This window comes from Nannospalax galili, unplaced genomic scaffold (genome assembly GCF_000622305.1).
Source record: "Nannospalax galili isolate Female #2095 unplaced genomic scaffold, S.galili_v1.0 scaffold104, whole genome shotgun sequence".
In the NCBI taxonomy this organism is placed as follows: domain Eukaryota; kingdom Metazoa; phylum Chordata; class Mammalia; order Rodentia; family Spalacidae; genus Nannospalax; species Nannospalax galili.
Genome location: NW_008353596.1, coordinates 2,002,857 through 2,026,866, shown reverse-complemented (window position 1 = coordinate 2,026,866; position 24,010 = coordinate 2,002,857). Strand labels below are relative to the sequence as shown.

Sequence of the window (24,010 nt, the reverse complement as noted above, 5' to 3'; positions counted from 1 at the left end):
TTGTTTGGTTGTTTTCTTTTTTGAGACCAGGCTGGCCTCATACTTAGAGATCCACCTACTTCTGCCTTCTGAGTGCCCACCACACCTGGGTGTGGTCTTTCATCAAGTGATTGGTAGCTCGTCTTTGCAGAGCTCAGAGGTCTTCCGACTCCTGTAGGCACCTTGCCTTAAGCTGGGTCTAGTGCCCGCTGGGCACTTGGTGAGGTTCTGTGCAGTAATGGAGCATATGGCTCTCAGGGTGTTCATCTGCTTGAGGGTACAGTATTGGGACCTTGAATTTTTTAGTTTGTTTTTCAATGGTTGTACTCTAGGCCAAACTGGCCTTGAACTCTTGAGAAGTCCTGTCTGTGCCTTCCAAATGCTGGGATCACAGACATACCCCACTACCCTGGGGAAGAGCCCCTGTGTGCTAAGGACAGGCCAGAAGGAACTTTCCCTAGTGCATTCTGGGTAAGCTGGGTATGTCCAGTGAATGGAATTGTCCCATGGCTTCCTTGTTTGTCGCCACACACCCACTAATCCTGGCTCTAGGTACCTGTTTGGTTTTATTGCTCAGGGTTGGCCTGGGAGAATACTGAACTTGGAAGACCTAGGGTTGGTCTGTAATGGTGCTGGCTTTAGGAATAGTGGAGCCTGCCATCCTGGGGAGGCCCCAATGAGGACAAGTGAAGGCCCCTCGGCCCTTCCTCATCACCCTCCATAGCATCTGACTTCTCTTATGGGCTGTATTGTACTCACAAATCCCAACAGATACCACCATTTTTGGGCCTTGTTGGAGACCATTCTGCAAGGGCCACTTGACTAGCAGCTAGCAGAGGAAAGGACAGCTTTGGGATTCAGAGACCCCTAGGAGTGGAGCTCCAAGGCAAGGGCATTGTTGCTTTGAACCTCAGTTTTCATAACTAAGCAAAGGTAGTATTTTAATATTGCTGTGGGGATTAACTAGTATAACCTAAATGACATGATCTTTAGAGAGTATGGTGCCTGGTAACTTCATGGGTGGTATTAAAACAGCTGACAATGTGCTCAGTCCAGAGAAAGGAACAGGCTGGGCAGAGGGAGTCTGGGGATGCTATGAGGGCATGGGTGCTGACTCAGGGATGTTATGGTCCCCAATGAGGACTGTCCCCATAGTGCTCTGTGTTTGTAGGCAGGGCCTGAGCTCAGGGCGGAGGAGGGAGCTGGAGCACTGTCATTCCTGCTCACTCTGTTCCGAAGACCATTCTACCTCAAGGCATTGCAGCCTGCCATTTCCTCGGGGTGTATCTCTGGGAAATCCATCAAGTTGTCAGGATGTAGTGTCCTCTGCAGAGCAGATGAATGCTTTTGAGTCTTCTGTGCTGTGCAGGTCATGGGGCTGGGGTGGGTAACAGCAGCTACAGGAGCAGCAGGAATATAAACAACTCCCTCTTGGTGGACAGAACTGATGGAAGGGCTGAATGCACTCTCTGGTTTTTACCAAAACTACATTGTGAGTTATTGCTGCTGTGTGGCTGGAGAAATTGAGGCTCTAGTCTCCTGTTAGCAAGCAGCTTGGCTTAGATTTGCTTCTGGTCCATCTTGTTGACCACAGCTGGCCTTTCTGCAGGTGGCCCTTTGATCTCCCTGTCAATGCTCTGTGGGCACCATGATGCCAGCAGAGCCCCCCAAGGAACCAGTGCACAGGCTGTGTGGTCTCTAAACACAATAGACCCTCTGCCCATCTCTTGTCCCTTGCTATCCTTTGGAGTGTGTTCTTCATCAGTAATATTATGTGTGGTGTGCCTGGGCCAGTGCTCAGGGCATGATGGAGTACAAGGGCAGGGCAGGGTGCTTAGGTGTTGGGCTCTGTCCCAGAGCAGTGGGTAGGATGACTACTGTTGCAATCCAGGAGAAAGATGTTGCGGTCTGGAATTAGGATATAGGTGAGAAGCTTGGAAGGGTATTAAGGACCTAGGAACTGTAGGACGCCCCTGGAGGGAGGCTAAGGGGCTGGTGAGGCACGCATATTTAGTGTGTGACTCCTGTTTGCCACCAGGGGAGCTGTAACAGAAAGGGGGCACGCGGTTCTTGCTCTCAGCTTACTTTCCTGAATAGTACCCAGTGCCTGCTCCAGTGCTCTGAAACTTGTGGATTGATGATATAAGAGCTGCAAAGAGATGACACAGAACAGGGTTAGTGCAGATGTTGGAGCCAGATACACAGTGAGCCAAGACAAGGTGTTCTGGTGTGGGTGTGGCGCTGCAAAGGCCCTGGGTGGGAACCCCATCACATGGGCATCCAATCTCGTGGATATAAAAAAGGAATATTCGGTGGGTGGAGGGGTGGTGCTTTGGGGTTTGGACAATGGAGGTGCCCAGGGGGTCTGCCTACTAGAGGGGTGCACTGTGGCTTCTGAAAGCAGTGCCTGGAGGAACACCCCACATTTAGGAGAAAGAAGAGTGAGCTGTGGTAGGCAGCTGAAGGGCAAGTGTCCGTGGGGCTGCTGGATGCCCTCTTTTGCAGACTTGTCTGCAGGCTGTGGGTCTGCTGGGGAACAATAGCTGCTGTTCTCACACCTAATCCCGCCCCACACTCCTTCTAGGACTCACTCTGGCAACAGCCAGGAGCCTCTTCCTCACCCTAGCTCCTGTGCTCCTTGGGAATGTTCTTGCACCCCATCTGTATGCACAGACCAGGGCCAGGTCTGTACCTCAGGAGCAAGGGGATAAAAGAGGCCGTGGAGACTTTTCCACCAAGGGTGAAAGCAGTTTATAGAATGGGCTGTGAGGTTTGGTTCAGGAAATTTCATCATGTCTCTAAGAAGAGGAGGGGAAAGGAGAGGGATAGAGGGAGGGGTGGAGGAGAAAGAGAGTGAGATTGGCTTCAGACTTTCCTTGCCCCTTTTGGTAACACAGGCGGCCCAGGTCAGCCTGAGGTCAGCGACAGTCTGCTCTTTAGTGCTCCTCTGCGAATACCTCATTTCTGTAATAGTTTTTCCTTTAAAAACAGCTCTGCCTTCTTTGGCAGATGGTGACATTCCATTAGCATATGGAATATTTTTCAAAACACATCCCAAAGTGTGTCTCTTATGGAGGAGCCAGAACAAAAGCAAACGCATGCTTGAAAAACATGTTGGAAGTGACTTAGCATGGAAGGCTGCACTCCCCTGCCTGGGCCCCATCATCCCTGGTCCTCACCTGAACTGAGAAGAGGCCAGGCCTACTCCCCAGTGGAGCCTGTCAGCTCTGCTGCAGAACTGGTTGCAGAGTCAGCCTGAGAGCCCACTAGAGGACAGAGCATTGTGGGTGCCCTGGACAGATGCTGGAAGCCTTGTCTATGTGACCTTGGGGCTGGTGACCTACTGTGGTCACCACCTACTCTAATGGAGTGTTACCTTCCTGACAAAATCCATCTGCCACACAAGGCAGAGCAATCTCCCTTCCGTACACAAATCAGATCATGCACTGCCTGCCAACACTCCAGTGTCTGCTACTGCCCTCAGAGGCTCACGGGAGCTGCTTGCTGCTGTCTACAGGTATGTCATCCCTGCTGTTTTAGATCAGGCATGCCTCCATCCCTACATGCCAGCTACAGGAGTGTTTTCTGTCTCTGTTCCTACCTCAGGACCTTTGTGGGTGCTGTCCCTCTGCCTAGCACGAGTTTTTCTCAGTCTTGTGCATGACGGCTTCCTCCTCATTCAGGTCTCAGCTAAATACCTTCTTAGTGAAGACTTCTCCAAGCAGTGCATCTAAATGGTCCATGCCACTGTCTAGCATGTCCGTTATTCCCCTGACGCCACAGTACCGACTGTCACTTTATGTCCAAGTCTTTATTCAAGACATATTCAAGACTTATTTATTGAAGGTCTACCATGTGCCACATACTGAGCTAGGCAGGGGCAAAACAAATGCCCATGACACCTGCATTTTGACAGCAGAAGGCAGATAATGAACACACTGTGGTCACTGCTTGCTAGCCTCAGGTTGGTTCAAGGGTCTCCGGATACCCAAATCCAGACATGCGCAGGCCAGTCCTGTAAAATGACTTGTTTGCGTAGAACCTGCACCCTCCTGAGTGTCTTCACTCATCTCTGGATTATTATAATGGCTGATGTAAGCGCTGTGTAGGTCTCTGTGGACCATACTGTCTAGGGCATAGTGACAAGTGGACATCTGAACAGGTACCTCCTCCCAAGGTGGGTTGGATGCAGAAGCTGCTTGCTGTTTACAACTGTACATAACCAACTTCCAATGATGTGACCTTGAGGACCAGGCCTGTTCTAGTTTGCCTTCAATTGCTGTGATAAAACACTCTGACCAATACCAACTTGAGGGGGAAAGGGTTTATTTTATTTTACCGTTCCTGGGTCACAGTTTATCACTGAGGGAGCCCAAGGTAGTGTGATGGGGCACCTCAGGACTGACTATACCTATGCCATGTTACAAAGCTAGCTGATCCCAGCAACTGAAAACTAGAGGCAGTTGATTCAAAGTGTGGGAATAGAGAAGTTTGGCCCTGCTGCACTCAGGATCTAATGCCCAGTGTAGTCTCCAGACGGCAATGAAGAGTTTCTTTTGGCTATACTTTGTCTGAGTGGTCTTCTCTGGTGGGACACCTCACAACATTTTTGGAGGCCCCCATGAGATCTCCAGAGATTTAGACCCCAGATTATGGGGTATCTCAAGTGTCCGACCAGGATAGGAGAAGAGTGGGTCTGGGCAGACTCCTAGGGGAGGCACCATCTGAGATGGTCCAGGGCCCTGGGAAATCTGGCCCCTGATGCCCTGGTGCTCCAATGGTCTTTCACACCCCAACCCAAAAGATTTTTTGAAGATCATAGAGAGTTACCAGGTTTTGAAAACCTCTGGAGGTAAGTCAGACTGAGGCGCCCTCAGTAGACAACACTTAGGAGAGGCCAGCTGTGGCCACTAATCTGGTATCCAGGGGACCATGTGAGATGCCATGGGCCTTCTGTAATCCAGGCTTAAAAACTGGCATTTGTTTTGACATTGCCTGTATTTGTGCTGGTTTTGTTTATTGTTTGTTCTACGACACTATAGGTTGGGGAGCGAGTTGCCCTAAGACTCCTCTGAGCTACATGCATAAGCATTTTAGAAATGGTTTCTCGAACAATACCGACTGTGACATCTGTTTCTTGTCTGGGAAACTCCAGACATTCTGTGAACTCAAATGACTGACCTTCGATGTGGAGTGGCCCAGTGAGGGGACCCTGGATGTCCAGACGGCCTGCGCAGTATGGAATGTGGTCACTGGGGACCCTGGGCACCCTGACCAATTTCCCTATATCGACTGTTTGTCCCTGATTCTGAATCCTCCACCCTGGCTTAAACCCTGTGCTCTCTTTTTATCTCTCTCTAAGTACCCCGTTTTGTTAGTCTGACCTGAGGTGGGAGGAAAAGTGAAAGCACCTGCGATCCTCTCAACTCTGCCAGAGGGGAGTGTCATCCCTCTGCCCTATGTGCCTGGCTGACTCCCGCCCAACGGGAAGGGCCTTGGATGGAGACCCAGTCTCCTCCACACAAAGTGGCTCTGCTAATGGGGAAGTGAGACAAGCCTTTGATGAGGCTGAGGCAGCACCTAACCTTCCCCTAAGGGAAGCCCTGCCCATGGGACCAGGGCAACTGGAAGCAGTAGTAAGCTCCGGCTCCCACCAGTGTAACCCACACCCGTTTATGGTCCATGTCCCTTTTTTCACCAGTGACCTTTATAATTGGAAAACTCAAAATCTTCCTTTCTCTGAAAAACCCCAGGCACTCATTAGTCTCCTTTGAGACTGTCTTTTATACTCACCAGCCCACTTGGGATGATTGTCAGCAGCTCCTGGCCACTCTCATGGCGGAAGAACAAGACTGGATCAAATTAGAGAGCAAAAAGACAGCTTTTGGGCCTGGATCAGCGTCTCTTCCCAACAGTGAAGCCCTTATAGAGTCTATCTTCTCTGAGAGACCTGACTGGGATCCCAGTATTGACAGAGATAAGGGGAATCTGGGCAACTTTCACCAAGTCCTTTTGGTAAGAATAAGGGTAGCTGCCAGGAGACCCACAAATCTTTCTAAGGTAAGCAAGGTGATTCAGGAACCTCAAGAACTGTCCACTGGGTTCCTGGAGCACTTCCTGGAGTACCTCTTCACTCCGTTAGACCCCAATGCCCCAGAAAACCAGTGGGCCATAAATATTGCCTTTGCCATGCAGATGGCCCCAGACATTAGAAGGAAATTACAGAAACTAGAAGGATTTGAGGGCATGAATAGATCACAGTCGTTAGAGATTGCTCAAAAGGTCCACAATAATAATGGTACTATGGAAGATAAACAGAATAAGAGTCTGACTAGGGCAATGATAGGAGTCCCCAGGGAAGCAGATGATAGAAAGCCCAAGGGAGGAGACAGGAGACAATGAGAGAGAAAGAGGCTGGAAAAGGATCATTGTGCTTATTGCAAGGAAAAGCAACGTTGGAAAAACAAATGTCCACAGCGGAAGAAAAAAGAGGGGCACCCCATCCTCCAACTCAGGGAAGATTAATGGGGCTGGAGCTCCATTTTGTTGCGCCCCATGGTGACTGGGGGAAAGCCTATTAAGTTCCTTGTAGATGTCCTGGCAAATGGCAGTCCAGGGTGTGACCGGCCAGACTGCCTCCTACCATTGGACCACCTCCTAGACGATGGACTTGGGACAAGAGACAGAGGAAGAATGTAGGAGGGTCCTGGGAACCCTTCAAACCCTGGGGTATTGGGTGTCAGCTGAGAAGGCTCAGCTGTGTGTGCCCTGTGTCACCTATCTGGAGTATAATTTGGAAGGGGGAAAAATGTACTCTGTCCCAGGGCCATATCTCAGCAATCCTTCACATCCCCACTCTGAAGAACAAAAGACCGGACCTGACTGATGTCCCACTTTTCGATGAAGTAGTGTACACTACTTTCATCCAGGATGGAACCAGGTATGCTGGAGCTGCAGTCATCCTGAAGGATCAGAATCTGAGCCCAGTCCCTCAGCTGAGGTACTTCTGCCCAGAAGGCTGAACCCAAGCACTCCAATGGGGTAAGGACAGAGCCATCACCATGTACACAAACACTGGCGTGCTTTTGCACAAGTTGGAGGCTTAGCTGGTTGTGGTCTTGTCCTGGAGGCACTCTCTCCATTGTTTAAGTACAAATCTCTAGGCCTCTCCTTAATCACTTTAATCTCCTTATCAAAGGGATCCTCTCCTTCAGCACTTGCCTTAGTTCCAACATTAATCTTCCTACTGCTCTTTTTCAAACCAAACTGTTAATTTTGCATTTCTTTCTGCCTTATTTGCTCTTTTTCACTGTAGATCTGCATAATATTCATCATTAATAGCCACACCACCATTTATACTGCCTTGAAATAACCTCCATCAAAGAAATTAGTTCATTGCTTTTTTAACTTAACCTTAGGCAAGCTTTTTGCTGTGGGCAGATGCCAGCCAGACTCTTGGCCAAAATATCCCAATTGCTGCTTAAGTCCTTATTTCGCCCTGGAACTACATTGTTCTCAGCACTATTTTCTTTCAGGCGCCTACTAGCATGGCTTGTTAAACTCTACTTACAGTAATCAACCACTTTTCTAGTCCAAACTTCCTAAGCCTTCTACATTCCTCCAAAAACCCACGGTCAAGTTCTTCACAGTCAACATCCCACTCTCAGTACCAATTACTGTATTAGTTATTTTTCTGTTGCTGTGATATAAACACCATGACCAAGGGAACTTTTAAAAGGAAGAATTTATTTAGCTTATGGATCCAAAGGAGCAAGAGTTCATCATGGTGGGGAGGCATGGTGGAAGAGGTGGCTGGAGTAGGAGCAGAAGCTAAGCGCTCACATCTTCAAGCAGGCACAGGAAGCAGAGCTCGACTGGAGATCCGGCAAGGCTTAAGAACTCTCTAAGTCCACCCCCAGAGACATGCTTCCTCCCAAACAGCGCCACCAAATGGAACAAAATGTTCAAATACTTGGAACCTATGGGGGGCATTCTCATTCAAGCCATCACAAGGCCCCTACTTGTCTTGTTCAGAGGCAGAGCACATGGCCTGTGGTTACTGGAGGACTGTACCCATATTTGATAAACACGAAGATGGCAGAAAGTGGCTTTTGGGAGTACTCTTTGAGTGAAAAGGCAAAGGCCTAATTCTTCCAGCTAGACCCATTGCTTGGTGTCTTCCTCACTTTTCCCCACCCCAGGGTATCCAGGTACCCCATCCAAGCTTCCTTTGCTCAAGACTGGCCTCCAGCACCCAGCTCTCAGCAGAGCCCCTCTGTATCACTGTGGGCAACATCTGTGGTCTCTCTGAGCTTATCTCCTCACCAAAATAAAAGTTTAAATAATAGCAGATCCAGTAACACTCTCAGGATTCTATTACTGGATTGGGATCAAGCAGTCTGTAAATTGTGTTCCATAGGAGATTAAAAAAGTATTTTTGTTTCCACATCCCCAGCTGAGCTGCTAACTTTTCTATAGCAGAACTCTTCCAACCCTCCCTCTGCTGTGTTCAGCCTGTTGATCTGAGGACAGAAGATCAGTTCATACTGGCTTATGCAAAACAAGGCATGTATTTGGCTCATATCTATGGTAAGCCCAGGAATGGGATGGGATGACTTCAGGCTTAGCTGGATCTGAGAGCCTCAACTATGCCATCAGGGCACATTTTCTGCCTCTGCTAAAGTTGGTTTTTTTCCCCACATGGTAACAAAGTGGCTCCCCACAGCCCTCAAATCACCTTTCCTCTGAGTTTCTCTGGTGGAACAAAATACCTTTTTTCATCAAGCTTCAAGAGTAGTGGCATTAAGTCTCCTTGGTTCAGATCGGCTCATGTACCCACCCTTAAACCCAGAGAATGCTGAGCTCTGATTGGCTAGGTCTAGAGAGTTTGGGGCCACAGCCAGCCATAGCCAACTGGACTGAGAAGGGAAGGGAGGCAGACCCCAAAAGATTTCATGATGAACTGGGAAAGGAAAAAGGAATGGGGGCTGATAGGCCAAACACAGACCACTGCTCTGCCACCAAGTGAACCAAACAGGAGATGATGCATGTTGCATATTCCTTGAAGCTTAGTCAGTTGTAGCTCTTTCCACAGACAGGAGCTTCCTGGTAGGTCTCTTAACCTCTTAGGTCACTTTCTCCTTGGGGTCCCAGTCTTAAATGTGCATATCAGAGGTATGCAGAAGGAAGAAACCACTGAGGCTGAGGCCAGAGGGTCCCGAACTTTCTCTTCCTCTTCCTTGGCCACAGGACAGGAACGGCCCTTCCCTGTCATAGTTTCACCCTCTGTAGCAGCTCTGAGCTTGGAGCTGGAGTGAGCTAGCCTGGGGTCTAGATCAGTGTTCTGGGTAGCCCTGTGTGCCCAGCCCAGATCACAGGCTCTAGGACTATGTGTGTTTAACAAACCCAGGCGACCTACAATCTCCTTATCCTGGTGCTCTGATTCTAAGTGAGAACCCTGGAGAAAGCTGCAAAGGCCAAGATTCCTGGGAAAGCCATCAAGGGCTTCTTCTGGACAGTCTACTGGCCTGTGCTGTGTAACTCCTGGGCACTGATTCCCAGTACTTAGGAGTTGGAGAGACACTGAGTTGGCCAAGGGAAGTAAGAAACAAATCAAACTGCAGACACATGCTCACCCAGATGATTTCTGGAGTAAAACTACCTCGAGGTAAGGAGAGAGCCAGGCAGGGTAGACCACCATCCAATGGGTGCCTTGCTCTTGAGTCAGGTGTGCAGTTTTGCCCAATTTCTGGCCGTCCTTTGCTCAAGCACAGCCTACAGCCCTTTCCCAATCCCCAGGGGCCTCCTAATTGGAGGCCCAAGAGGGCGCTTGACACCCCGCCCCCGGGAGTGGGAAGCACCCAGGCTTCTCTTTCTCTCCCAGCTTCTTGATACTCTGACCAAGTCAATGGGACTGTCTGATGCTGGAAACTGGCAGGGCTGAAACTCCTCCGAGGGCAAGGTTGGAAGGACAAGCACTCCTGTTGTCAGCTCCAAGCGCAGAGCTCACCAGGATGCCCACTGAAGCCCTGTTCTACCTGGCCTGGTGCTGAGCTGGCCTTCAGTATTGACTTTGGGATGGCCCTGGGTGTGGGACACAGCAGTTTCAGGCAAATCTCCCGCCAAAAGGGTTTCAGTCAGTTGCCACCAGCCCAGGGTATCAAGGTCACTCCTGGCACCCCATTCCAGCATCCCGGTGTCTGGATGCTCTCTAACACCCCATTCTCAGCAGAATATTCACAGATGTACAGACAGATCGCTCATTCATCTCCTACCCACAGCACCTGATTCTCCATGTTTCCTGAAATTTCTTGTAAGAAACATTGAGTGTCAGACTGTGTGTGGTGGTCCTCACCTGTAGTCCCAGCACTCAGGAGGCAGAGGCAGGCAGATCTCTGTGATTTTGAGGTTAGCCTGGTCTACATAGCAAGTTCCAGGCCAGCCCAGGATAGATAGTGAAACCATGTTTAAAAAAATAAAAATAAAATAACAATAGCAATAACAAAAAGAAACAAAGAAAACCAACCATTAAATATCAGTCTTTTCTGTCAAATACCGTAAAACTTTGGTTTGGATAAGAAATTCAGGGGCTGGAGACATGGCTCAGTAGTTAAGAGCACTGGCTGCTCTTCCAGAGGACCTGGGTTCAAATCCCAGCACCCACATGGTGGCTAACAGTCATTTGTAATGCCAGTCTAGGGCTCCACAGGCTTTGCATGACATGGGTGCACTTACATGAAGGCAAAACACTCATACACATAGAATAAAATAAATAAATAAATAAATAAATAAATAAATAAATTAGCCAACTGGGAAAGACATTGGACTTTGGAGAAAAGGCACAGTACTCTTGGGTTAGGGATTAAAAACCTACCACATTTCCTGCTCAGGTGTGCTTGTTCATTCTGAATGGCAATGTACCCTTTTGCAAAAGTAAAAGTTGCCTTGCTGATCTGCTTTCACTTTGTCCATGTGTTTTTTTTGTGTGGTATCAGTGGGGTCCCTAGACCTCAGATTTTATTTCTTACATTTTGCATTATTTCCCAGTTAGGTTCTGTGAGACAATAGGGCCACTGAAAGTTAATTATCATAGGCCCCCAAAAGTCTTTGGTCAAGTGAGTTGGGGAAATGCCAGTGCAAAGACTTGGATGGTTTATTCACTGAGGTTTTCCAGCCCCTTTGATAGTCCAGTGCATGCTGTTAGCACGGAGGTGCTGGCTTTCCTATACTCCGTTAAAGTTGGAACTCCGACTCAAGGAGTGGTTCCCTGACCTGGCATTCTGAGGCGTAGCACACTGGGACGGCTGAGCTCCTCCAGAAACAGTCTGCTTTTTCCTCGTTCAGTGTGTGGGATTTGCATACTGTGCCTAACTGATTTGTTACTGCCAGGTGTAGGAGGATGTGCATGCACAGAGTTTGGCCTCAGAAGCTTCCTGGCTCTTCTTGTTGGTTCCCCAAGTTCTGGGCTGTGGTTGTTATGGTAATTAGGACCCTGCACACTGGGAGGGGTGATGCATACCTTGTTGAACTTTGGGTGATTGCTTTCTTCTGCATCCACCTGGGATTCAAACCCGGGTCTTCTGCAAGAGCAACCAGTGCTCTTAACTGCTGAGCCATCTCTCCAGTCCCAGGTCTCTGGTTTTAAGGGAGTTAAGTCTATGTTGATTTGAAGGTGGAGGGAGGGGAGGGTATAAAAATTCATTTTGAATTTTCCCACACCACAATTATGTGCCAAGGTGGCCGTGTGTAACAGCATCAGGAAATACTCTCCCAGGAGCCAAGAGGAGTCCTTCAAAAACTAGTAGGGAAAGGTGTTTCCCCCACATCAATCCAGCTTGGGAGACATTTTGTTAGTTACACATGTTCCTCCCCCACAAAACAATGACGTTTTCTGTGTGCTTAAAAAAAGTAAAACAAAATTTTGCATTTTTATAAAACTTGATAAAAAATAGTATTTCAAACTGCACAGTCACCAGCAGTGCACAGTTCCCAAAAACGCACAGCTTCACTTGGCCTCTCCAGCACCCTCGGCTCCTGTGCCTGCTCTGTTTTGGCATCTCCAGCACCCTCGGCTCCTGTGCCTGCTCTGTTTTGGCATCTCCAGCACCCTCGGCTCCTGTGCCTGCTCTGTTTTGGCATCTCCAGCACCCTCGGCTCCTGTGCCTGCTCTGTTTTGGCATCTCCAGCACCCTCGGCTCCTGTGCCTGCTCTGTTTTGGCATCTCCAGCACCCTCGGCTTCTGTGCCTGCTCTGTTTTGGCATCTCCGTTTTCTGCAGGATTTTTCCCGTCCTTGCCAGCATCAGCTTTTCCCTTTTCCCCTTTGGGCACCTTCTCTCCCTTCTTTGCAGGGGCCTTCCTGGGCTTGGGCTCTGGCTTTAGAGGAGCAGGTTTAGCAGATAATCTTGCAGCTCTTTGTGGTTCGTCCTTCACCTTGGCTTTATCTCCTCTGGCATCCCCTTCAGCCTTTCTCGGGCATGGCGGTGGTGGTGGTGGGGCACAGGCGCTGGACATGGCGCTGCAGCGGGGTGCGGCTTTGGTCGGTCCGGGGGTCATTCTCGCTGCTTCTTCACATTGATATATATATACAATGAGAAAAACATGCTGTTTTCACCACTATGATATATAGATATATACACACACATATATATATATATACATATATAGTTATGTTGGTGATGATGCTGGTAGTTGCATTAGTTACTTTTCTGTTGCTGTGATAAAACACCATGACCAAGGCAACCTATAGAAGGAAATATTTATTTGGCTTAAGGTTCTAGAGGAATAAGAGCCCATCATGGAGGGGAAGCATGGTGGCAGGAGGCAGCTGGAGCAGAAAGCTGATCATGCATGTCTTCAAGCATGTGCAGGCTAAGAACCCTCCAAGTTCACCCCCAGTGTCTTGCTTCCTCCAGCAAGGCTGGGCCTCTTAGACCTCCACAAACAGTGCCACCAACTGGAGCCAATTATTCAAAGACTTGAAGCCTATGGGAGACATTTTTCATTGAAACCACTATGGTAGTGATGATGATTGGAGTGATGGTATTGGTGATGACAGTGATGATGATGGTGGTGGTAATGATGATGGTGCTTCTTCTGGAACTGATAGTGGTGATAATGACAGTAGTAATAATGATGGTGTTGTTTCTGGTGGTGATGATGATGGTAGTAGTAATGATGGTAACTGATGTGGTAGTGATGCAGGTGATGACAATAGTAGTAATAATGATGGTGCTGCTGATACCAATGCTGGTGTTGGTTATTAACAACTACAAGGCACAGTTAGTGCCTATAGAGGAAGGTCTACAGGAATGTGAGCACTGTACTCCATCAAGGCATTCCCTGGGTTCTTCATGCATGTGTTCCTCATCTGGAGTTGCAGAATTGTCAGGGGTGATGTTGGCATCATTATGGGTGTGAGATGAGTCCTGGTCCTACCACTGGGTGACTGAGTGATCTTACATAGTTACAGAACTCTGTGAGCCTTAATTTCCTCATCTTCAGCGCAGGTGGAGGGAGTTGTTCATAGGCATTTGGTGAATCTACAGGAAATGGCCATGCATAGGAGGCATGGAGCTTTATGCCAGCTGGTATCTCTTGTTCAACAGTGTACTCCCCTGGGTCCTTGTGAAGCCTCAAGATGAGGCTTTTCACACTGTGGAGCCCTGTGAACACTCCTGAGTGTAGTCCGTGGTGGCAGAGGCCTAAAGCCAGGTTCTGTGGGGATGATTTTTATTTTTTAAAAAATATTTTATTAATTTCATTTTATATGTGAGTGTATTGCCCTCATGTATATAAGTGCACCCGTGTTATCTTTATACTCCCTCCCCCACCTGCACCTCTCTATGGTTCCCCCATCAGATTTCAAGCATTTTGTCATATATGTTAAGGTCTATCAAGTCAAGTTAGTGTACCCAGATATCCCTCAGTGTACATTCATCCACTGGGCTCTAGTCAACCTATCTAGAGTCTCCCTCTTAAAAAAGATTGTTCTAATTTATTTCTCCATTGCTGTGACAAAATACTCTGACCAATACCAACTTGTGGAGGAAAGGATTTATTTGACTTACATTTCCTGGGTCACAGTTCATCACTGAGGGAGCCCAAGGTAGGAACCTAGGGCAGGAACCTGGAGGCAGGAGCTGGAGCACAGGCAGGCCATGGAGGAATGCTGCTTACCGGCTTGCTCTCCTGGCCCCCGCTCAGCTTGCTTTCTTATACAATACAGAACAACCTGTCCAGGGGTTGCACTACCCACAGTGGGATGGGCCCTCCCACACCTCTCAAAAATCAAGAAAATACCTCACAGACATGGCCACTGGCCAGTCCAATGGATATAACTCCCCAGTTGAGGCTCCCTGTCAAGTTGACAACTAAAGCTATCCAGCAGAAATATCAACTCTCCCTCACCCAGTAGTAATCAACTGCCAAGAGCTCTTCAGCAAAGGTTGGGGCCTGCTGTCCATTTCCCCAGTTCTACGCCGGGTTTTTGTCTGATTGAGTTTGCATGGGTCTTGTGCATGCAAACACCATTGCTGTAAGTTCATATGAACAAAGTCTCAGAAGGCTGTAAGACTCTGTTTCCTTATGGTCATGCACCTCCTCCCTTGGCTCTTACAATCTTTCAGCCCCCCTCCTTAATGGTCCCTGAGCCCTGGGTGGGTGACATTTAATATAGGAGCCCTGTCCAGGGACCCACACTCTGCAGACTCTTATTCTTTACACTTTGGCCATTTGTGGCCTTTTGTGTTCATCACCCTCTGTTGCATGAAGAATATACCCAAAGGAATCATCCTACTGCAGAGATACTTGTATGTCCATGTTTGTTGCTGCTCTGTTTACAATAGCTAGGAAATGGAGGCAATCTAAGTGTCTCTCAATTGATGAATGGATAATTGAAAATGTGGTACATTTACCCAATGGAGTTCTACTCGGCAATAAAGATGAAATCATGAAGTTTTCAGGTAAATGGATGGAACTATAAACTGTTATATTAAGTGAAGTAACAGACTCAAAAAACGAGGTACATTCTCCTTCATTTGTGGATCTTAGCACCAAATCCATATATGTGAGTACATATCCTGATGTAACTGCAGGAGCCAGGAAAATGGAAAGAAACCATGGAGGTAAAGGGAAAGAAGGAGCCTGAGGGAGGAATAGTGGGAGACAGGTGTTACCAAGGGGGAAATGGGTAAAATGGGGGGTATTTAACTAGGAGGGAAAGGAGGGTTATACAAGGAAACATGGAGGTAAAGGGGAAGAAGGAGCTCAAGAAAGGGGGGATCATAGGAGACAGGTTTTATCTAGAGTGAAATGGGGGAAAATTGGGGTACTTTAACTTGGTTTTAATATTTTTTATTTTTTACTTTTAAATGTTATTCAGAAATATTTTCCCTGGTATCTCAAATCATAGGACACTTAATTCAGAATATTGGGAAGGAATTGATGAACAATTAAGCTATGACTTAGAAAAGTTCAATGGAAGCATTTAACTCCTTGGAGCCAAATTAGATAGCAGCCATATCTAGTGAAAAACAGTGTACTTTCAAAGGAATTACATCTTATGGACCTCCCCCAACTAATTCTCCTGCCTTCCTTGGAGCTCCCTTCCCTGGGGTGAAAGGCAATGGAAGAGACTAACTAGAAGTATTGAGCCTGGTTTGGAATTTGCTGAGTTGAAAATGCCAGCCTTTTTTGCCCTGCATCTCCAAGCCCCCCTCCCCCTCTGCTGGATAGCTTCAGTTGTCAACTTGACACACTTGGGTTCAGGGAGCCGCCATTGGGGAATTACCTCCATTGGACTGGCATGTGACCAAGTCTGTGGGGCATCTTCTTGACCGTTATGTGAGAGGACCAAGCCCACTGTGGGTGGTGCCACCCCTGGGAAGGTGGTCTTGTATTGTATAAGAAAGCAGGCTGATCATGGGTCAGAGGGGCAAGACAGTAAGCAGCATTCTTCCATGGCCTGTGCTCCAGCTCCTGCCTCCAGGTTTCTGCCCTGAGGTCCTACCTTGTTTTCCCTTAGTGATGAACTGTGACCTGGGAGATGGAAGCCAAACAAACCCTTTCCTCCCCAAGTTGGTGTTGGTCACAGTGGTTTGTCACAACAATATGAAAGCAAACTATAACATAAATTGGTACCAGACAGTGGGCTACTGCTGTGAAAGACCTGACCCAGTTGTTTTTGGGAGGACTGTGGAAGTGTTTGGAACTTTGGGCTGGAAAAGCTGGTGAGTGCTTAGGGTTTAGTGAGCTGATGCTGTGGAACTTGGAACAGTTCCACTAAAAGAGGTGTAGACAATGGAGGCCTGGCTTGTGAAGCTTCAAGCGAAGCTGAGACTATCAGGGCTGTTTGTATGATATTTTGAATTGGGTTTTGCTCTGCTGGGGCTGAAAAATCAGCTGTAACAGGAGACCAGCATCATCGAGGTGAAATCTGGGAAGTATTTCCTCAGGGTCAGCACACAGAAGCTGTGGTCCTGGAGGGACCCAAGCCTCCATGTTAAGTGGGAAGCAAGACTTAGTAATGTCTGTCTCTTTCATGGTTCTGGTTTTGAAAGCATAAAGGGGTCATAGAGAGCAACTGAGGCTTTGCACTCTGAGAGGCCAGAAGAGCCCATTGGGTAGGTGCAGCCTAGTTTCAGTGGAGACACCAGCTTTTTGAAAATGCCAGGATCAAGGGGCAGCCACAAAGGGCATCAGTAGGTATGGAATGGAGCCAGCCTGGGCCTGTGAGATGAGCTGTGTGTGTTATGGATGGTAGAGCCAGAGAAGTGGAGCTGCTGAAACCCTTTGGAGACCAGAAGACTGTGTGTGAATCCCAGATGTCCAGCCTTGAGCTACTTTGCTGAACTTAGGTTTTGCTTAGGTGTGCCTTCTTCCCTTTTGAAATAAGATAATGCTTAACTTGTTTTGGATTTTTACAGGAGCCCACAGTTAAAAGACTTTTAAAAAAGAAACTTTTAACATGTTGAGATTTTTTTTTAAGGACCGTGGGACTTTTAAAGTTGTACTATATTATGTTGTGATATTAACATCATACCTTGGGGATAAGAAATGGAAATCTTGTGGTGTAACAGTGATAAGTTTGTATGTCAAGTTGACAAGGGGTCTATTGTGCTGAATAGTTTTAGTTGTCAATTTGATACACCTGGGTTGAGGGAACCTCCATTAGGGAATTGCCTCCATTGGACTGGCCATGTCTATGGGGGATCTTCTTGATTTTTGAGTGATGTGGAAGGGCCCAGCCCACTGTTGGTGGTGCTGTCCCTGAGCAGGTTGTTCTGTACTGTATAAGAAAGCAGGTTGAAGCTGGGCATGGTAGTGCACGCCTTTAATCCCAGCACTTGGGAGGCAGAGGCAGGCGGAACTGCATCTCTGTGAGTTCAAGGACAGCCTGGTCTACATAGTGAGTTCCAGGACAGCTGGGGCTACAAGGAGACCCTGTCTCAAAAAACACCAAAAAAAAAAAAAAAAAAAAAAAAAGTTGGTTGACTTCTGTAGTACTTGTAAGGCCAGTATTTACTCCGTAAGATTTATGAATGGTGGGTCTGCACTGACAGTATCAATTTAACTAGGCAAAAATTAAGTCAAATAAAAATTCATTAAGATCACAGTGTATTAGCAGCTACATTGGTGAGGGTGGCTATTCCAAATAGGCTCTACCTTCTTTAGGGTCACTAATGAAGAAGAATGAGATACAGGGAAATTCAGGTCTTGTCAGTGAGATTAAGCAGCTACATGTGGCAAGACCTCCCTCCTCTTGGTCCCACATGAGGGAAGAAATATAAAGCTGTAGGCATCAAAACAAGGGAAATTTAGGCAGATGTAACTAGACACCCCCAGCCTGTATCCATTTAACCAAAATCTCTGATTTTCTGCATTCAAACCTGGACTGAAGTTTAACCAGAATAAAAATGACCTCTAATGGAAAGTATCATTCTAGGAGAGAGGATACTTTAATTTTCCTCCATTCACAAACACAAGCTAACTAATTGTGAATATAGCCCTTCAAACATCTTGCCGCCTCAAATATAGCCAGGGAGAAACTCAAGTCAGATGATAGTAAGGCAGATAATCTTTGTTGACTTGATTCTCCTTGATTATGAGTGAGATAATCATACTCATACTCATTAACTCATAAAAATTTAGAGATATCAAAGAGCGACCCTTCACAATCTGGTGTTCTGATTTTTGTCACTTCCTGTTTCCAATACATGACCTAGTAATTTAAAACAATTTTAAAAGAAGCACATGCCTTTTTTGAATATTAGTAAATTGTCATGTGCTGTTTTGAACTCCATGGAGAAGCTGACTCTTGAGATGGGATTTGGCCCCCCTACTTCAGATCCAAACTTTTTAAATCTCAAAATGTCTTCTGGATGCTCCTGAGACAGGTTGGTCCCTGACTCAATGACCAAGAGGAAGACAAAAATAGCTCTATATTAAAAACATTATGCCCTTGAGAACAACCAAGGAATATAATATTATCAACAGAAGTTATTACTTATTTTTTAATAATAGAGATTTTATGGTAAAATCAACTTGAGGAATCTCTATTTTGCTACTAACAATGACTACCCCTTAGGCTACAGGAGAAGAGGAAACACTCTTAAGCTTGTTACTCCCTAAAAGCTATTAGAGGCAAGTCAACTTAGCCCTAAGGCAATAGAGAATTTCCTCATCACTTTAGATACAATAAAATTTAAAAATCTCCACAAACTTATAGGAGCCACCCTTAAACTTGCCATACCTTAAAACAGTAAGTGGCAAGCCAGTTTCCTGCCTAGCTCAAAGATAATAGAGGATTTTCTTTTCACTTAAATGTAATAAAAAAATTAAATCTCTACAAACTTTTGGGAACCCATTTAAAAAGGCACCAGTTTAATCTTAGGTAATTCAAATTGGACTTTAAAAAAGTTTTGTTTGCCCAAATGTCATTATTTCAAATTATACTGGTCAAATTCTTATTATGGCTTATTTGTAGCTATTCCAAGAAATTCTGGCTTTAACTTAATTGTGAAATTGTTTCATTACTCACTTTTACCTATGGCATCCTCTTTAAACATATTTTGATTTAATCTTAGGTAATTCAAGTTGGATTATAAAAAGTTTTGTTTGCCCAAATATTATTGATTCAGATGTCAAATTCTTATTGTTATTTTTGAAAACTACTTCAAGAAATTCTGGCTTTATTTGGCACAATTGGTTTATTGTTCATATCTGTGCAATCAAATATCAGTTTGTCATTAAAAGCTTATGAGAGGACAGGCGTGGTAAAAGTCCTCACAACAGATGGTAAACTTATTTATTAATGTTATTTATGTCTCATGGTATTAAGATAACTAGTAAGAGAAAATGTTAGAATGATGCAAGAATGGACATATTTTTAGTAAAGAAGGACTTAGGTATGAAGATTAAAATGGCTGGATGTTTCCAGAATGGAACAGGAAAATGAGAAAGGTTTTTCATATGCTATGAAGACTTGAAGACTTAGGTATTTTAGACTTGTAAAAGATGAGACTTGCTGGGTGTGGTGGTGCATGCCTTTAATCCCGCACTTGGGAGGCAGAGGCAGGCAGGATCTCTGTGAGTTCAAGGCCAGCCTGGTCTACATAGTGAGTTCCAGGACAGGGGCCTGTTAGCAACATACTCTGTTCCAAGGCCAAAAATGTCAAAAGCATTTTGGAGCTCTTATCTAATCCTTAAAAAGATTTTAGAGTTACCTCTTCAGAGGGGGGAATGTTGGAGGCGAGGGAGTGGGCATGGATTTGATCCAAACACCTTATATGCATGTATGAAATTTTCAATAAAGTTTTTGTAAAAATTAAAAAATAACTAAATAAATAGAGGTTTGTTTGAACTTTGACTTTAGAAATTCTAAAGTTATATATAATCTTTAAGTCTCATCTTTTTTTTTTTTTTGGTCTTTTTGAGACAGGGTCTCCCTGTAGCCCCAGCTGTCCTGGAACTCACTATGTAGACCAGGCTGGCCTTGAACTCACAGAGATCGCCTGCCTCTGCCTCCTGAGTGCTGGGATTAAAGGCGTGTGCCATTACGCCCGGCATCTTTGGGGTCTTTTTATCCTAACTGCCTAGCCAATTCCTACTTCCTATTCTTATCACACCATCCTCTGAAGGGGTTACCCAAATTGCCAATAGGGAATAGGGATGTCGACCGCTCTGGCTTCTTCCATGCTGAACAGGGACGCAGGGTGAGGCAATTGCAGTACCCCTCAGTGGGTCTATCTAAAAGACTCCCAAATTGTGTAAGTCTTGTCTCTAAGGGGAGAAGAAAGTCCTTGAATCATGAATGGGAGATGTGAAGGAGAAATAAAGGCAAGAGTAATTAGCATTACAAGTTCTAGACAGGGAACTAGAAAAAAGTCAGAATAGGGCAATTTTCAAATGTTCATATGAGAGCCCACTGGAGCTTCTTGGTAAGGGCTTCCAAAAGCATCCCTCTATTAGGTTCTTCCTCATTTTTCTTTTGTCTTCCAAGTCTGGACTAGTTGGCTGGAAAGAGTGGCTGAATATTCAGGTGAGAGTCCAGTGACCCTGCTTGGCACTCCTTTAATGAATGAGCACAACTGTCAACAAGCCCAGTTGTGACTATGTTTAACGATCAGGCTCAGCCGAAGTCATGAACAAACCTCTATTTAAATCCCCATAGTTACTGATCTAATCTTTCTAACTATTACAAGAATTGGCTTAAAAAAATAAAATATATGTCTGATCAAGGTTTATTTAAGAGCATTTAGTTTTGGCTAAATAATATGCATGCAATTCTTAAAAAATACCAGACTCTTATAATTGACTTTTGAAAGTGTTGATGACTATACTTGGAGTTCATTCTCTGCTGTAGCCATACAAAACTACCATATTATTGTTATTAACTTAAAAGATTGCCTTTTTAAAGATTTCTGTGCCTGCTTTCAATAATTAGGCATTTATGTCTAATTTGTCTTTTTAAAAATATTTTATTATTTTATGTGTATGAGTGTATTGCCTGCATGTATATGAGTGCACCTGTGTCTTGCAATGCTGTGGAGGTCAGAAGAGGGCTTTGGATTCCCCTGGAACTGGAGTTAAGGATGGTTTGTAGCTGCCATGTGGGTGCTGGGAATCAAACCTGGGTCCTCTGCAAGAGCAGTCAGTACTCTTAACCACTGAGCCATCTCTCCAGCCCCTAATTTGTTTTTAAAACTTCTTTTTCTCTTACAGCAATGACTAGACAATTAACTTTAAGAATTTTAAATGGTTATTTCTACTCAATAAACCCAAGTAAAAAATATTTTCACCCAAATCATCAAAGGATTATTGTTATTGGACAGTACTGATCCAAATCATCCAGTTTACTGAACAACATCCTGATATTATTTATCCTTCATACCTCCAAATGATTTCACCTTTCTTTTATAGACCACAGAAAAATAACACGTAATTTCTGTTGTTTTTTTAGGACAAGCTTTCTTTCACTTCCACGTGGAATTTCATTTATTCTTATACACAAATTTTCTTCCATAAAGATATATTCCATTTATAATGCATTGAAATTTTTTTTCAGATGGAGAAAATCATTGCACGGTGCTAGAATATGGTCCTATCTACCCAATGGCAAAACTTTTTGCTGGCATTTCAGCTTTCAAACAATTCCCTAATGTCAGTATTTACCTCTGTTTAAAACTTCCCTCAATGACAAACTCATCCTGTTTTTATTTCAAAGCATTTGACCCTGTGCAAACCCACCTGGCCTCCACAGAAGAAAATCATCATCCAGTTGTCTTTTCAATTATCACATGTACAAATTCAACAAATTATGCAATCCTGTCCTGACTGTCAATCATTGGGCATCATCATCTTGAGAGACGGCAAACCCCAGGTATTTGTCCTTAATAAACTTTGGCAAATGAAAGTAACTCACATAAATTCCTTTGGTCATTTTAAAAAGGGTTCATATATATGTTAATACTTTAAAAATCTTTATTTCCACTTCTGCTTAAATACAAAAATCTGCTCATGGTATTTAAAGTGCAAATCAAACAGTCATCCTGACTAGGTATCTAAAACCTTTTTGCCAATTTTGGGAAGTTCATGTCTCTCATGACATTGCTTACATTAGCTCAAGTACAAACCATAATTACACTAATTTACTGACACTGCAAAAGTTTAATACATAAACAAAAAAGGGGAATTAGAAAATTTTTAAAAATTTTATTTATTTTTATTTTATGTGTATGCATGTATTGCCTGCATGTAGGTAAGTGCACCTGTGTCATGCAATCCATGTGGATCCCCTGGGACTGGAGTTATGGACAGTTGTTAGCTGCCATGTGGGTGCTGGGATTCGAACCTGGGTCTTCTGCAAGAACAACCAGTGTTCTTAACCACTGAGCCATCTCTCTAGCTCCAGGAATTAGAAACTAACTACCCAAGAACAAATTATATTTTAAAACTTAAAAAAAACCTTACACTTTAAAATTTTAAATGTTCCTATCAATATTCCCCCCTACCGTCTGCTGGAAAAGTATCTTAAAAGTAAGTTTGATCAGGGCTGGAGAGATGGCTCAGTGGTTAAGAACACTGTTCTTGCAGAAGACCTGGGTTTGAATCCCAGCACCCACATGGCAGCTAACAACTGTCTGTAACTCCAGTTCCAGGGGGATCTAGCAGCCTCTTCTGTCTTCCACGAGCATTGCATGACATGGGTGTACTTACATGTAGGCAATACACACATACACATAAAATAAAAATAATAAATAAAATATTTAAAAAATAATTTTAATCAAACTCTATAGTTTTATATAAACTAAGTTAAAGGCAATTAATGCCTCAATTCAGTTGCTTTCAATAATTGGAGCTGAGGTGCCACATCTGTGCTTCCTTTCTCCTACCATGCCAGAAAACAACACCTTGGCAAGAGAAACTTTCTCCTGAATTTCACAGGTAAATAGCTGTTGTGTTTGATGTGCCTTCCCCTCCAATTCTGCCCTGACCATACCATCCACTCCAGAGACCTAAGATGACATCCTGCTGTCCTATGATGATCCTCCAGCATATCACACTCTGACTAGTCCATTACCTGTGACCACACCGATGGACATGTGTCTTCATTTATAAAACAAAGAAAGGGGAACTGTAGGGATGACTTTTATAAAATGGACAGTATCTGGGCTACCGACTTTAATTAACCTTGGCAAATGCAATGAACCTGGTGTCTTGTGACTGGTGCGTTTCCTTGGCAAGCTCAACATGGTATTTCACCCCCCCAATAATGAATAATGTGGGTATTAACATATCAAATTAACATATTAGAATTAACTTATCAAAGTGCTGAAGGGAAGATTAGGAAGGACAATTGACCTTGGGGGAATGAGATATCCCAGAACTAGGGATGAAAAGGCAGGAGGGTGCATTAAGATAAGAGTGGAGCAATCTTGTACTTCCCCAAGTGAAGCTGGAGAAACCATTTTGAATAAAATTATGAGTGGGGTCTGACTTGAGGACACAGTTCCAGGGACACAGGTCCATCAGGACAGTTTGAGGAGACAGAGGGTTCTAAGAGTATCTGGAGGAATGAATCCTCTGAGTTCAGGCCCACTCTTAAAAACTAAATTTAAGAGTCAGGCTTTTTTGTTTGAGTAATTGTAATGGTGGTGTAGTAATGCCACAGGGTTCAAACTCTAGCAGCTCAACTTCCTGTTCATGCCACCTGGAGGACATCACCCCTCTTCAAGGGGCTCTGACTTGTCATTGGTAAAGTGGGCCAGGGTGAGGACAATGCCTTCTTTGCAGGTCTGCAGTGGATTAGAGATGCTGTCTCTAATTAATTAGAAATGCTTAGTATGCAGTAGGTCTATGGCATTTTTTGATTTATTTATTTATGTATTTAAAAAAATTATAAATAATACATGATTAGAAGAAGCATTTCATTACAGCTTTAACATATTCAGTAACACACTGCAGAGCAAGAGTACATCTCTTTCACAAGTGGCTGTAAGTTTCTAGGTTCACAGTTGAATTAATACAGTTATA

At 44.9% G+C, this 24,010-nt stretch overlaps 2 protein-coding genes across 2 annotated transcripts in view; one reads left to right on the top strand and one right to left on the bottom strand.

The window, feature by feature from the left end:
• The window catches only part of Fbxw11 (F-box and WD repeat domain containing 11), a 141,163-nt gene extending 119,324 nt beyond the window's left edge, over positions 1-21,839 (top strand). The window contains exon 14 of the mRNA XM_029554859.1: positions 21,702-21,839. The gene's annotated coding sequence lies outside the window, so the exon portion shown is untranslated. The remainder of the gene's footprint in view (positions 1-21,701) is intronic.
• Smim23 (small integral membrane protein 23) overlaps positions 12,943-24,010 on the bottom strand; it is a 108,948-nt gene continuing 97,880 nt past the window's right edge. The window contains exon 5 of the mRNA XM_008850818.1: positions 12,943-13,225. Coding sequence (XP_008849040.1) covers positions 12,943-13,225 — 283 coding nt within the window. The remainder of the gene's footprint in view (positions 13,226-24,010) is intronic.